The 17,725-nt window shown below is 31.2% G+C and overlaps 1 protein-coding gene across 9 annotated transcripts in view; it reads right to left on the reverse strand.

The window, feature by feature from the left end:
- The window catches only part of LOC127700884 (pleckstrin homology-like domain family B member 2), a 142,529-nt gene that overhangs the window by 66,167 nt on the left and 58,637 nt on the right, over window positions 1-17,725 (reverse strand). For all 9 annotated transcript variants that reach the window (XM_052204589.1, XM_052204588.1, XM_052204586.1 and 6 more), the window contains one exon: window positions 2,014-4,868. In XM_052204589.1, the coding sequence (XP_052060549.1) occupies window positions 2,014-4,868 (2,855 nt within the window). The remainder of the gene's footprint in view (window positions 1-2,013; window positions 4,869-17,725) is intronic.

Below are 17,725 nucleotides of genomic sequence, written 5' to 3' on the forward strand. Positions count from 1 at the left end.
GGTCGTACTGAAGGTGGTACTGAAGGTGGTACTGAAGCATCTTCACTACTAACTTTACATTTCACATTCCTTACTCTAATAAGGGAAAATAAAGACAGATTCATCAAAAAACCATTTTCTGAATATATCATTTCCATCTAGGAGAAATAACACAATAATTAAGGCAAGTGGTAATTTTGATCAGATTTTTCCATTAAAATTAAATGGTTTGGTTATCCAAAAAACAGTCCTCAGGATGTGAGTATTTAAAGGTATATGAGTATGACTTTTATGTACTAATACAGAGCCAGCTTAAAAATTGAAAAAAAAAAACAATAATTAAAAATTGCCTGATTGACTTTCACCTTCATTTGATATCTCTAAGATGGAGAACTTCTGCTGAGGGTCAGAACCTACTGGTCTTGTATTGCTTGAAATACATTTTATAGAAGAAAATACAAAATTGGCAGGTACAGAGATGTTAACAAGATTGTTGTGCAAACACCCATAACAAGAATCAAAACTTGATTCCAATAGGTACTTGGCATGGTTTGTTTGAGACAGGCCCATACAGACATTTGGAAAGACAGACCAATCACAATATAGGTAGGGAAACCATAATTTGCAGGGGCCTTATTAAAACTTTGTTATAAGCAAGTACATCTGTTTAAATAAATCACTTGAAAGATATATAATTCAAGTCATTTTCAATTTCATATTATCTTAAAATGTGCTGAAAATTTCATGATTTTTATACTTAAACCACAAAATTTTACAAATCTGCAAAAATATCCTACTATATAGGATAGGATCACATGGAACAATAACCAATCTCTTGTAAAAACTCATGGAATGGTTATCTATATTCAATGACACGGCATGAATAAAGGAAATGTTTAGAACTAAATGATATTTTATGTTTGCTTCACAGAAGAACCTTATGCAAAATTACTATCTACCAAGTAAAGTTCAATGCTCAAAGCTACTGCAATTATTGGTCCAGTGTTATGCCTTTTGAATCATATTTTAACGGGGAAAAAGGTTATGGATGTTGACTTAAATTTTCAAAAGATTTATAACATGTATTTAGCAAGTTGCAAAATGTTGATGCAACATCACTACCTATCATGAAAGTTTGAATTTGACTTGATTTCTGAGTCATAAACCTTTTAATGTCTAAAACCACTTTACCTTTCCCCTAAATTTGGTAAGACAAAATGATAAAAAAAAAAATGCCATCATAATTAGAAATAAAGGATGAAACTCACCAAAAATGCCATAAAAAAGTCATGTTGATTAACAATTTGAATATCAAGCTAAGAGGAAAGTAACCCGAATAATTCAGTCGTTATATTCCGCTGATCTACGATTACTCAATTAACGCCTGAATGCATAGACAATGACAGATCTTCAATCAATCAATCGGAATTAGCTCAGGATTTACATATCTCGATAAAATTGAGCTGATTGCTGATTGGTCACCTCTTCTACAGGGTACCAATCAAAATCTAGGATTCGTGAAGAGTTTTTATCGTGTAAGGAATTCAGGCCCTCGCAAGTAGGATAGACGGGGAGGGACTGAATTATTCCAGTTAAGAGGAAAGTAACTAATTTCAAAAATTAAAACTTTGTTATTTCTTAACTAACATTAGTTCTGTAAATTGTTCTGTGAACTTCAGAATATTCTTATCCATCATTTAAATTTAAAATAAATGATTCTTCAAATTTTTCTCTTCAAAATTATTTAAATTTATATAAAATGACTAAAAAAATCATGTCAATTTAAATTTGGACTCTCATATAAACATGGTAAATATAAAGAAGATTTTTCTTTACTTCCGACCTAGAAAGTAAATTTCCAATTTTGTGATATCATGGCGAATTTGCCTATCAAAACATTTTACCCCTCTTGGGAGACCACCTTTCTTAGGAGGCCATTGTCTAACATGTCTAAGGTGCATGTCAGACCTACTTAGCATTATTTTAAGGAAGATTTTGGAATATTTTACAATATCTGTGTAACTGTACCCTTACCATACTGGAATCTGATCTCAGACGTTCTCTACTTTTGGAAATTGGAGCGTCATTATTTACTGGTGTCAACCTGTCATCTGATTTCCTACTTCCTGCTGATCCTCCAGATAATCTGGATCTCGAAAATGATTGGTCCATTTCAATGGAATTACTTTCTGTGGACTGATATCCATTTACAATACCAGTATTCGTAACTGAATTATTCCTACATTGAAGATTTTCATATATTCCATGGCTCTGATTGGTCATAACATTATTTCTCTGGTTATCATATGACTCATCAATAAACGCCATTCCATGACTCTGATTGGTCATAACATTATTTCTCTGGTTATCATATGACTCATCAATAAAAGCCATACCATTTACTGCAGAATTAAAATAATCAAACGAACTTTGAACACTTTGAGTTTGTTCTGTAGGAGAATTGAGTAATTCCTTAGATTTGTCATCTGCTTTAAAATGACGACGTGTAACTTGAGGACTTTTGCTGCCCATGCGAGGTGAAAGACGTGGACTTTGTAATGGAGATCCTCCTAGAGAGTTTTCTTTATTACGATTTATTTCTGGTCGACGTTTAATAGTTCCAGTATCTTCAGAGTTGGTTCCACTTGTCGATTCTTCTTCTGAGTTTGAAGAATTTGAACTACATCGTCTCATTTGGAAACCATGTGCAACATCTTTATGAGGATTATTTGGTGAATTCAGCATTGCTAATGAACCATTGGTTTTTATTTTTGTCATGGATCCTCTATATTCAGATTTTTCTTTTCTATCTAAAGAATGAACTTCTTTTGTGAAGTCATGAAAACTTGGTAACTGATTCGGTCTTTGAACCTGTGAGATTTTGAATGAATTTTCATCAAACTTTGGTGACTGATTCTCACCAGATACAGTATAATGATTAGGTTTAAGATCCTCAGAGCCATACATTTCTGTTTTATTTGACATCTCTTGTAAATCTGAACTTGAATTGTCCTGAGAGTTATTCCCCTTGGTCAGTGGAAAGTTATTCCCCTTAAACTGCTGTTCTCCAGCATAACTACTATCCATTGTTGACATACCATATGAAGGTTGTACAATATTTGAAGAAAAAGAGACAGATTTTGCAGAATCAACAAAATCATTTTCATAGTCTGGAGGTGAAAATCTTTTGGAGGAGTTCTCCTTTATTTGTCTATTTCCTACTGGAAGCCCTCCATTGTAATTCGATGTCATAACACCAGAAAAATAATCATGATCAGTATTTGTTGGTGTTTTTGGCTGTACTTGATTAGTCCATTGTTTAGACGTCGTCACAGGGATACTTTGTTGTATCAAATCATTATGAACAGAAGTAGAAAATGTATCAAAACTTTTTGTCATGACAGGCTTTGGTGACACAGGAGGAGGTGTTCCTTTAGATGGAGTTACAGCATTACTTGTATAAGAATTGTATGGTCCATTCATCATAGGAGACACATTATTAACAGTATATGGAGACTTAAGCTGAGAAGTAGATGATGTTTGTCTCTCTGATGATGTGTATGTTGGAGAATAAGTGTTAGAAAATGTCTGATGACCAACATGAGAAGAAGACACTGGATATGAGTCAGTAAATGACTCTTGACCTAGTTTAGGTGCTGAATGAGAATATTGTTGTCCAACAACATATGCTAGACTGTCTTTTGGCAATGTTTGTTTTTCCACTTCAGATGATTTTTGAGCTGATTCTAAAAACTTTTGCATTGAAAAGGCAGTCGTTTTTGGTTTTGGACTTTCTTGCACAACTTTTTCTTCTTCTATTTGTTTTTCATATTCAGCACACATACTTAAAATTTCTTCTAATCTTTGTTTTTCTATTTTTTCTTGCTCTTGTTCCTTCTTTCTCTCTTCCACATTTTCTCTATGTTTCATTGTTAAATCTTGTTGACTGGCAGTTAATTCATTAAAATCAAAGTCCATACCATCAAAAGTATTCCTATTACTCTCTACATCACATGTTCCCAGGAAGTCACCATTTATAATGCTCTCTGCCAAGAGATCTGCATCAGTTGCATTTCTTACTCTTGATGTTGCAGATTCAGTAAAACTGAATGGTTTTTTCTCCTTTTGTTTAGGAGTAATGGCAACACTGTTCAGTGGAGATCTAGAATTCGGTGAATTTCCTTTACTACCAGTAGGAGATATATGGTTAGTTTTATCACTGGATATATTTAATTTTGGAGAGTCGGAATTCCAAGATAATGTTGCTCCACTGTTACTACTGACACTTGTTAATGAGCTAGAACTTGTACTTCCTGTACTTGGCACACGCTCAGTTGTAGATTTCCCACATAAAATACTAGCAGGTACTCGTGTGGTTACAGTTTCACGGGTGAAAACTTTTTCACCTGCATGAGGCGAAACACCTGAAGAACTGTTATGTCTCCTATTAATCGTATTTCCTGGTGACCCTTGGTAAGGAATATCAGGTGGCATTACTCGCATAGGAGATTTAACAGTCGGTGAAGTTCTATTATGCGAAATAAGTTCAAATTTGGACACTTTGTCAAGAAACTCTGTATCATCACCGTTATTTGTTACTAAAGTTTTCGGTGAATTTGGTTTTGGCACATTTTCATATAATGAATGTTTTGGTGATTTTTCAATTACTGATTGTTTTGGTGACTTTTCTGAATATGAATGGTTTGGAGATCTCTCGGAATACGACTGGTTTGGCGATTTATTCAAATATGACTGTTTAGGTGATGTACATGAATTATTTGGTGAGCGGTCCAGGTATTTTTGTTTGTCAGAACCTGATGATGATCGTTTCTGCACATTAGCGGCAGCATCAGATATCACTTGCATATACTCTGGATTCACATCTAATTCTGAAAAATAAACAAATCAAAATAAGAAATCAAAGAAAAACAGTCTTATCAATTGTCTTAACCTTTGTACTTTTAAATGTTCTGTAGATATGATGAATATAGAATATCAAAATTGCTAAAAAAAAATATTGTGTTGTTGGATTGCTGTCTCACTGAGGTATCTGCTTTTATTCATATACCATTCAAGAGCATGTGTTATTTATTTAACAATAATGAAATTTTAAATTTACCATGTGCAATATTTGATCACTGTGTATATATATTTAGATGAACATTCTGATGGTTTGAGTAAAAATCACAATAAATGTATATACATATAAAACCCTAAACTGTTTAGACAACAATGACAACTTGGTCTCCACTGCAACCAGTATCTGCTATATTATGAGGAATCACCAATCCAAGAAATGATTATCTAAGTTTTTACTGCATTTCTTTTTCTATAATGTTATTGAAGTGTTATTGATACAATAACAGTCATCACAGATCATTTAGTTCCCATGAACACAGTGAGGGTTAAACAACCAACTAGCAATATTATAAAACCATAAAATACTTCTATACAACTCTATCAGGAATATCATTTGAAGTGATTTGTCAGTTTGTTTGACTTCTCATTCCTGCCAGAAATCCTATTAGAGTTATCCCTCTTGGTTCAAATCAGAAATCAGAAAATACCTTGTGAAAGAAAGCTTCAAGTGGAACATATCAAATACTCAAGTGTGAAAATATGAGACAGTAGATGGAAAAAAATCAAATTACAGTTACTTTTATAAAACACAATCATGTACTTATTGACAAAAACTCTAAATACAATCATAACTCCATGGGGGACACAGCTAGATGAGAGACAACAGATTTCATGTTTAACATAGAAACAAAATACACAATGTTCTATTTTTTTTCTTCTGCAAGCTATCAAAAGTTAGGCATACATGAAAACGTCTTTTATTATTTTGACCCAGTAACATACTTCATTTTTTGTATGACACTTTTACAATTTTCAACTTTCAATTATGACCCCTACCTGAAATTCTCTAGAGTTTTTAAAATACCAATTGCCCCCGCAAATTACACATTTAACTTTTCAGTCCAAACAAAACAAGTACTTATATTGATTTTTCACAAATCTAATAAAAAATTAGAATGTTTGAATACCAGTGTTTACATTGATAAATGTCTGTGCCCTGTAATTGGGGGTAATAACATAGATCTAAATGTAATAGCCAAGTTTTTGACACCTAAATCATTCGAATTGTAATAGCTTGTCAAACAGCTTAATAACATTTGACATGTGCTTTAAACATACATTGAACTATTGGCAATCAATTTCAAATATAAAATCACAGCTTTCACACTGTTCTTTTGAAGTATACATTATTCAATAGATTTCTTACCCAAATGATGCATTTTCTCTTGAAATATGAACATTTGAAAAAACTGCCTTTATAAGAAAAGGGTCAAAATATCTAACTACTAACAGTATATTTCTATAAAAGAGATGAGAAAAATGTGTATAAATTCAAGAAGTTTTAGGACATTTAAGATTTACATGCACATTTATAAATTTAACAAAAATGCATGTATCTGTGTCTAACGGACAATGTGCAACAGCTATAAACATATTATATAGGTGCTTCAACAATAGGTTTCCATACGTAGCAGCTTGAATGTAAGACACATCATTGAAGACATTATCACATATACTATGGATTCGTTTATTTTTATTGGTACAAATTTCTTACGATTGAAGTAAAATAGTATTTGTGTAGAACAACTTCATTTTTGTTATATTCTGCATACAAGCCTTAAGTAATTTTGTATTTTAATGAATTCTTAAATTCCTGGTTCACATAAATAAACCCATGTTATCCATGCACATTAGTTACTGACCTATAAAGAATCCACATTACTTTGCATTGCTTAAATCAAACTTTGTGGTAAACCTTTAAAAGCAGAGACATATTTACACATTGGATATATGTCTCTGTCTTAACCTTTACAAATACTTTCAATAAAAATATCAATTGTTATCCACTTTTATGCATAAATTTTAAATAAAATAGATTCACTATAATATGTTTATTGATGAGTTTTTATGTTAAAACCCCATCTACTTAACATTGAACTATCTTATATCTTGGTGACTCCTGCATATGAACAACAATACTATTTGTTTATATGCATCAGCCACGAGGAAGGACTTAACTCAAAAGCTTTTTTTATAATGGATGTGATGTTGCTTCTGGTGCATGGTCAATAAACACTAAACATACTGGTTTATGTGACTACATGTATTATTAACTCAATTTATATTTCATGTTTTTTGTCAGTTGTATTTCTATTTTTTATTTTCTTGTGTATTGACTATTGCAATTGTGTGATAAAAAAAAATCAATGTACGGATTATGCCTATAATGGGTCCTCTATTGGAAATAAAATTTATCTTGTATATCTACACCTAAACCAGAAGTGGATGACAGACACACTGAGAGGAAAACTATAAGTCCCTTGCTTCTGTAGGCATACTCATCCACCCAGAATGTGAAAGGATTGATCAGTTAGTTGTTGAAAGTTAGGGTACTTTGTGCAATCTATTTTTCTCTAAACTATGATATTCTATGCTTGCATTAAACAACTGGACAAACTTGTACCTATGAAACTCAACATAAATATGAAATAGGTATACATTATCCCCATGTTGAGCCCCTGAAGCTGGACAATTATTGGTTTTTGATTGGTCAGATGATGACACTTAACAAACAATTTATTTGTCATAAAAACTGGACTGTCCACTCATCTGTCATTAAATACACCTGACCACAATTAAAGAGATAACCACATGAAAGAAAATACATCCAACTCTTAAATCATTTTATAAACTAGTTACCTCAGGGTATGTGACAAGCAAAAATCATTCTCAAATATCAAAAAAATAAGGATAGTATAACAGAACACCTTCCACTATTCAATATTCCAATATATATGTCAAAAAACTTATCAACCACAACTGCGTATTTAACCATGCATGCTGAATTTTTTTTAAAGTTATGAAAACGGGTCAAAGACTCAAAAGGCCAGTTTTCAATACTTGTGGTTTGTAATTTGAAAGGCTATATAAATGGTAATTACAATAAAATTTAAAATGCTTAACATGCTCAAGGGAGCATCTTTTTCAATGGAAAGGTGATTTTTCTACAATTTACCCAAACTAAGGAACACTAATGTCTCCCAGGATAAATTAGCTAAAACAGACTCAAGCATCCAAAAATGGCCACCTTCCTTCTAGAAGGCTGCTGAAAAATGACCAAGTTTCACTATGACTGAAAATCTACAAAATAATCAAAATATGTAAACAAAGTGAGATGCACATTTTCAGGGTATATACAAACATTCTGAATAGCTTAAAGCTCTGGGTGGAAAACTGTAGAAGTTGAAACACAAAAGCAGGTACCACTAGACTATAACCTACTATGAACTGATTTGCATTTCATGAAACCTGGCTAATTAAAATCTGTGAAGTTCTTCAAAATGAAAATGAGCATCGTAACCAAAAATGTTTTCCACACTTGTAATCAATCAGCATGCAAAAATCAGAATTTTGTTAGACACTTTCAATAACTTCAACTTATTAACTTTTTAATTAACATACTATAGGGTATCCCCCTTTTTTAGAATGAATAAGTAACTTGCAATAGTATTTATTTTCTTACTATTATACCCTTGTCTGATTTGCCAAATTCAAGAACTGCAAGTTAGCATTTTTTTATTCAATTATAAAGCTAATTTTCTGTAATAAATAAACAACTGTAAAATTGTTTATTATATATCTAAACCTTTGTTTATCTTCCTACATGTATTTCCCCGAGCAGCTGTTACCAGCTGACTGGCAAAATAACTTCAATAATTTGTAGAATTGAATGTTAAGGCTGTTTAAAGATAAAAAAAAAAATGTTTAGGCCTTTACAAAAAGAAAATGTCAGCTTCTTATTTCAGTTAAAACATTTATAACCATTATATGCCATCCTTGTTTTAAATGCAACAGCTCAAGGCAGACAAAAATACAAATTAGCTTACATGACCTATATCCGCTTGTCTTTAGTAAAATAAGAAGATGAGGTTACTGGTATGATTGCCAATGAGATGCCTCCCCATCAGAGACCAAATGACGAGAAGTTCAATGCTCATCATTTCAATGCAAGATGTAAAAATTTTGAGAACTAAATGAAGCAATCAAAACAGTTATCAATTTATATACTCTTTTAACTATTGATCATTATATTAAAACGCTTCACAGCTTGAAGACAACAAAATCACATTTGATAACTTCAAAATTCTAAAGGTAACATCATTCCATAGGGTAAATCTCAAAACCAAAGTCTAATTAGTATAGGGTTAATGCACACCACGGTGTTCTTATTAAAGGAACTCTAAAGCTTCTTCATTAACATATCAATAGTCAATAATATCTGCAATATGATTATATTTTTAAATTGATCCGACCCAAAAAAACATAAAGATGTAGCCCTTGCTTTAGATGTAACTTAAAGTATCTATTAAGAAGATGTAGTGACTTGGGCGTACACAAACAAGTTTATCCCTACCACATTCTGTATGTGCCTGTCCCAAGTCAGGAGCCTGTAATTCAGTGGTTGGTTGTCGTATGTTGCTGTATATCACATTTGTTTTTCGTTCATTGTTTTGTACATAAATCAGGTCGTTAGTTTTCTCTTTGAATTGTTTTATATTTGTCATTTCGGGGGCGATTTATAGCTTACTATGTGGTATGGGTTTTGCTCATCATTGAAGGACGTACAGTGACCTATAGTTGTTAACTTGTACATCATTTGGTCTCTACTGGAGAAATCATACCATATCTTCTAATTCGTATAAGTCATTATCATGAAGTGTCTGAGTTGTTACCTTCAGCAGATTTTTTATATATTTGTGGTTTCAATTCTGACAGATAGCAACAAAAAGTTAAAGGTTATTCTCATCTGTGTCTGTGTTGTTTGGGAAGCATTAAAGCAGGAAACCAGCCAACACAGCTGGTTAAATGAGTTGTCTCTCCTGACAACTGACAACAGCTGATCAAACTAACATCTATTTGTCATATAATTATTTTTGTGTATTTAGATGAAAGATCTTTTGTTTTGACATTAAATAACCTCTGGCTGTTGAATATTATGTTGATTTCTAAAGAAAACAAACTTTCTACACTATGAAGACTTGTACAGCTGGTTTTGAGGAAAATGGAATAGGGTTTACAGAAGGTAGTTTACACACTATTCAACAATAAATGAATGGCAAATCTAAAGTGGACACTAGTTTTCACAATTGGATTGTTTCATATTTTTTATGCCGGGCCTTTTATAGCCATTAGCTTTCTCAATTGTTTCATTTTTTTCATGTCGGGGCCTTTTATAGCCAACTATACAGTATGGGATTTTCTCATTGTTGAACACCGTACAGTTGCCTATAATTGCTTACATCCACTTCATTTGAACTTGGGTGGATAGTTGTCTCATTGGCAATCATACCACATCTCATTCTTTTAATATTGTGTATATTTGGTACTTATTTACTACTAGAATTCTAATGAACTCTTCAACAAACAAAGAACAAATATTAATTGTTTTCTCTTTTTCCTACAAAAACCTAGACATGTTTTCTAAACTATATGAGACATGGTGTAGACTTTTAAGTGCCACTCAAAAAAGAAACAACACAAGGTTGCTTGCTCAAAAGGGCAAGACCTCCATTTGAACCCATTGCTTATTCTGTCAACCAGGGAGGTTAAAATGGAAGTTTTTTCGCTTAAAAGTCCAGTGGCAAATATTATAAGCATATTTAGTACAAGAACAAATTAACAATAAGTAAACATGTAGGTTCTGCAAGGTAAGTCATTAAGGATATACTGCTGAAAATTTAGACTGTCACTGGTAAACAAGAGAGTGTTTGATAGGGCAGAAGTTTTGCCTTGCAACAGGCTAAAAAGGGACCTCTTAGAGAGTTGTTGCAAGGCTTGTGTAAAGTGCATAGAGTGTTGTATTCATCCTACAGATGTTTTCCTTTACCTGGTACAATATGCTTTTAAAACTATTTTGTTTATAAGAAAAATTGGAACACAGAACATTAATCTTCAAAAACACCATAAATCAGATCTGATTCTCCTGTACTAAGCCTCTTAAGCATTACAAAAAGATACAAGATATGATTTTCAAAAGAGATCATAAATAAATACATGTTCTTTTCATTAAGACTACAAAGTAAAAATACTCATCAATTTTAAATGTGTATACAGTACAGTAGACTTTTGACAAACTGATCTACAACCCCTGAAGCAAGAAAGTTATCCAGCAGTTCAACTTTGACGCTTGACCAATAAAAAAACATGGTTGGGTTAACATGCCAAGATTTTGACACATCTTTTTTACATGCTTCATTTAGTATGGTGTACCCTAGCACCATTGTCAAAATAATAATGTATATATATATACCGCCAAAACATACATCTACAACGTGTGAAGGAAAACTAAATATTTATTTTCATTAACTAAGTAGGACACAGCAACCTACGACTGGAAGAGAAAATTCCAAACAATAATAAATTACTAGAAATTTAAAACAGACAAAATTGTTTATTTACATAATATCCCTTTGCAAATAATTTGAGCATATTCAAGATGAAAACAAATTAATCAAGAAATCTATTAGGTGGGTTCTGTAAAATGTGTTGACCCACATCTAAGGTGGAAAATTTGAACAGCCAGTGGAAAATAGGTCCGAAATTTTGCTTTGAAAACAGTCACAATTTATAGATCCTAGGGTTACTGCAAGTGGATTCTTTCATTTGTAGTAAGTGTGGCACTCTCCCAACACAATCATAAATTTCGTCCCCATTGCAACCATGCAATACTATGTAGTCATACATTCTGCTTAGCCAAACATTCAATTGAGCTCACATGTTGAAAATTTAAAATTTAACAATCTTCAGTGGAGAAAAATCATAACACTTTCACTATAAAGTCACTATTTTTTTCTATACAATCTTTTTTCGTTTATCAAAAACATGAATTAGCTGATACACATATATCACAAAAACTTTATCAAATATGGAAAATCCTATGGTTTATATAAGCATATAAATTAATCGTCCAGATGTAAAAAGCTTGTCGAGATTTTTTCCCTTCAGATAAAAAATAATAACATAACAGACAAAAATCTGAATTTCCTTGTAATCAAGCCATTGAATAAATGATTACATTAGAGACAATTAAGTTATCAACCAGATCAGCCGGTCTCCCCAAGATTTAATGACTGGCTTCCTACTTTTAATGTAGTCATTTAGTATTAATTTTACAAAATTACAGAGAAAATAGGATCAAGGGGGTCCATTTATGCTGAGCTCGATAAACCAGAACTGAAAATTATTTCAGGCAAAAACAAAAGACTGATGAAAGCTTTCTGTTAACTGTTTTATCCAACATTTATTCCAAACTTTACCACATATAGTTGGTACACCAAATAATTACCTCATCCTTTTTCCTCAAATAATTGTTTGCTTATCTTTATTGTTTCACTTTCTCTCCATCATTTAATGCTTTTACTCAAACATTAACTGTGTTGCTACTCTCCTATATAAATACAACCTAATGTGTTGGCCAGATTATTTCCCTGTACAAAACACCAAGGGTTGTTGTTGTAGTTTAAGAAATGTCAACAATTCCCCAATGGCCCTGTTATTATACACAGCATGTTTTTTTTTTGTGTTTTTTTTTCTACATTTCCTTAATGAATCATTTAACTGACATATACATCTTGAAACTTAAAAGTTAGGTATACCTCAAGCTAACAACTGCAATGAGGCATAGAGGCAGACATGTTTACAATATTGAAGCATTCAACAGATTATTATCATTATAAATGTAAAGTCACATCAGATCACAAAGGCCTATTGCTAAAGATAAAAAATTTAGACTCAAGACTTGTCACTGACAGACCTCTCTGGGTTGTTTTGCTGGAGTTCTTTTAACCTATTGAGAACGTGTCATTCTCCTAACATGTGCCTTAGTCCCACATCATACATGACATTTGGGACTGTTAAAGAGTAGAATCACTGTGTACCAAATCCTTATGAAAGCTATTAATATAATTTTCTCAAAAGTTCATCTTGTTACAAATTATAAGCACAGAGATCAAAGGTACTTTTTGTGTAAAACATGATGTCTACACAGTATGAACTAAGCCTGTTTGATACATGGTTCACAATAAAACAGTAGGACTTACATCTGCTAGCATTTATTGCATTTACTCATCTTGTTTTACTGACATTTCCTCATCAGTGTACTTATCATCTCATTAAAAAGCCAGGTACATGTGGAATACAAAGATCTAAGTATTAAGGGACTGAAGATTAGGTCCCCACTTTCAAATGCTCACCACCTATATTCTGATCACAACTCGTTATATGTTTAATTCTGAAATGGTTACACCAGTGTAGCACATCAAATTTTCTTTTGTTTTGAAATAACATAGCATTCTACCATTATATAGTAGGGTCCATGTATTACTTCAGAGAAATAACATAGCATTCTACCATTATATAATAGGGTCCATATATTACTTCAGAGAAATAACATAGCATTCTACCATTATATAATACGGTCCATATATTACTTCAGAGAAATAACATAGCATTCTACCATTATATGATAGGGTCCATGTATTACTTCAGAGAAATAAAATAGCATTCTACCATTATATAATACGGTCCATATATTACTTCAGAGAAATAACATAGCATTCTACCATTATATAATACGGTCCATATATTACTTCAGAGAAATAACATAGCATTCTACCATTATATAATACGGTCCATATATTACTTCAGAGAAATAACATAGCATTCTACCATTATATTATAGGGTCCATATATTACTTCAGAGAAGTAACATAGCATTCTACCATTATATAATACAGTCCATATATTACTTCAGAGAAATAACATAGCATTCTACCATTATATAATAGGGTCCATATATTACTTCAGAGAAATAACATAGCATTCTACCATTATATAATACAGTCCATATATTACTTCAGAGAAATAACATAGCATTCTACCATTATATAATACAGTCCATATATTACTTCAGAGAAATAACATAGCATTCTACCATTATATAATAGTGTCCATATATTACTTCAGAGAAATAACATAGCATTCTACCATTATATAATAGGGTCCATATATTACTTCAGAGAAATAACATAGCATTCTACCATTATATAATAGGGTCCATATATTACTTCAGAGAAATAACATAGCATTCTACCATTATATAATACGGTCCATATATTACTTCAGAGAAATAACATAGCATTCTACCATTATATTATAGGGTCCATATATTACTTCAGAGAAGTAACATAGCATTCTACCATTATATAATACAGTCCATATATTACTTCAGAGAAATAACATAGCATTCTACCATTATATAATAGGGTCCATATATTACTTCAGAGAAATAACATAGCATTCTACCATTATATAATACAGTCCATATATTACTTCAGAGAAATAACATAGCATTCTACCATTATATAATACAGTCCATATATTACTTCAGAGAAATAACATAGCATTCTACCATTATATAATAGTGTCCATATATTACTTCAGAGAAATAACATAGCATTCTACCATTATATAATAGGGTCCATATATTACTTCAGAGAAATAACATAGCATTCTACCATTATATAATACAGTCCATATATTACTTCAGAGAAATAACATAGCATTCTACCATTATATAATACAGTCCATATATTACTTCAGAGAAATAACATAGCATTCTACCATTATATAATACAGTCCATATATTACTTCAGAGAAATAACATAGCATTCTACCATTATATAATAGGGTCCATATATTACTTCAGAGAAATAACATAGCATTCTACCATTATATAATACGGTCCATATATTACTTCAGAGAAATAACATAGCATTCTACCATTATATAATACAGTCCATATATTACTTCAGAGAAATAACATAGCATTCTACCATTATATAATACGGTCCATATATTACTTCAGAGAAATAACATAGCATTCTACCATTATATAATACAGTCCATATATTACTTCAGAGAAATAACATAGCATTCTACCATTATATAATACAGTCCATATATTACTTCAGAGAAATAACATAGCATTCTACCATTATATGATAGGGTCCATGTATTACTTCAGAGAAATAACATAGCATTCTACCATTATATAATACGGTCCATATATTACTTCAGAGAAATAACATAGCATTCTACCATTATATGATAGGTTCCATATATTACTTCAGAGAAATAACATAGCATTCTACCATTATATAATAGGGTCCATATATTACTTCAGAGAAATAACATAGCATTCTACCATTATATAATAGGGTCCATATATTACTTCAGAGAAATAACATAGCATTCTACCATTATATAATACAGTCCATATATTACTTCAGAGAAATAACATAGCATTCTACCATTATATAATAGGGTCCATATATTACTTCAGAGAAATAACATAGCATTCTACCATTATATAATACAGTCCATATATTACTTCAGAGAAATAACATAGCATTCTACCATTATATGATAGGGTCCATATATTACTTCAGAGAAATAACATAGCATTCTACCATTATATAATAGGGTCCATATATTACTTCAGAGAAATAACATAGCATTCTACCATTATATAATACAGTCCATATATTACTTCAGAGAAATAACATAGCATTCTACCATTATATAATACAGTCCATATATTACTTCAGAGAAATAACATAGCATTCTACCATTATATAATACAGTCCATATATTACTTCAGAGAAATAACATAGCATTCTACCATTATATAATAGGGTCCATATATTACTTCAGAGAAATAACATAGCATTCTACCATTATATGATAGGTTCCATATATTACTTCAGAGAAATAACATAGCATTCTACCATTATATAATAGGGTCCATATATTACTTCAGAGAAATAACATAGCATTCTACCATTATATAATAGGGTCCATATATTACTTCAGAGAAATAACATAGCATTCTACCATTATATAATACAGTCCATATATTACTTCAGAGAAATAACATAGCATTCTACCATTATATAATACAGTCCATATATTACTTCAGAGAAATAACATAGCATTCTACCATTATATAATACAGTCCATATATTACTTCAGAGAAATAACATAGCATTCTACCATTATATAATAGGGTCCATATATTACTTCAGAGAAATAACATAGCATTCTACCATTATATAATAGGGTCCATATATTACTTCAGAGAAATAACATAGCATTCTACCATTATATAATAGGGTCCATATATTACTTCAGAGAAATAACATAGCATTCTACCATTATATAATAGGGTCCATGTATTACTTCAGAGAAATAACATAGCATTCTACCATTATATAATAGGGTCCATATATTACTTCAGAGAAATAACATAGCATTCTACCATTATATAATAGGGTCCATATATTACTTCAGAGAAATAACATAGCATTCTACCATTATATGATAGGTTCCATATATTACTTCAGAGAAATAACATAGCATTCTACCATTATATAATAGGGTCCATATATTACTTCAGAGAAATAACATAGCATTCTACCATTATATAATACAGTCCATATATTACTTCAGAGAAATAACATAGCATTCTACCATTATATAATAGGGTCCATATATTACTTCAGAGAAATAACATAGCATTCTACCATTATATGATAGGTTCCATATATTACTTCAGAGAAATAACATAGCATTCTACCATTATATAATAGGGTCCATATATTACTTCAGAGAAATAACATAGCATTCTACCATTATATGATAGGTTCCATATATTACTTCAGAGAAATAACATAGCATTCTACCATTATATAATAGGGTCCATATATTACTTCAGAGAAATAACATAGCATTCTACCATTATATAATACAGTCCATATATTACTTCAGAGAAATAACATAGCATTCTACCATTATATGATAGGTTCCATATATTACTTCAGAGAAATAACATAGCATTCTACCATTATATAATAGGGTCCATATATTACTTCAGAGAAATAACATAGCATTCTACCATTATATAATACAGTCCATATATTACTTCAGAGAAATAACATAGCATTCTACCATTATATAATACGGTCCATATATTACTTCAGAGAAATAACATAGCATTCTACCATTATATGATAGGGTCCATATATTACTTCAGAGAAATAACATAGCATTCTACCATTATATAATAGGGTCCATATATTACTTCAGAGAAATAACATAGCATTCTACCATTATATAATAGGGTCCATATATTACTTCAGAGAAATAACATAGCATTCTACCATTATATAATAGGGTCCATATATTACTTCAGAGAAATAACATAGCATTCTACCATTATATTATAGGGTCCATATATTACTTCAGAGAAATAACATAGCATTCTACCATTATATAATAGGGTCCATGTATTACTTCAGAGAAATAACATAGCATTCTACCATTATATAATACAGTCCATATATTACTTCAGAGAAATAACATAGCATTCTACCATTATATAATAGGGTCCATATATTACTTCAGAGAAATAACATAGCATTCTACCATTATATAATACAGTCCATATATTACTTCAGAGAAATAAAATAGCATTCTACCATTATATAATACGGTCCATATATTACTTCAGAGAAATAACATAGCATTCTACCATTATATAATACGGTCC

Source organism: Mytilus californianus, unplaced genomic scaffold (assembly GCF_021869535.1).
Source record: "Mytilus californianus isolate M0D057914Y unplaced genomic scaffold, xbMytCali1.0.p SCAF_5, whole genome shotgun sequence".
In the NCBI taxonomy this organism is placed as follows: Eukaryota; Metazoa; Mollusca; class Bivalvia; order Mytilida; family Mytilidae; genus Mytilus; species Mytilus californianus.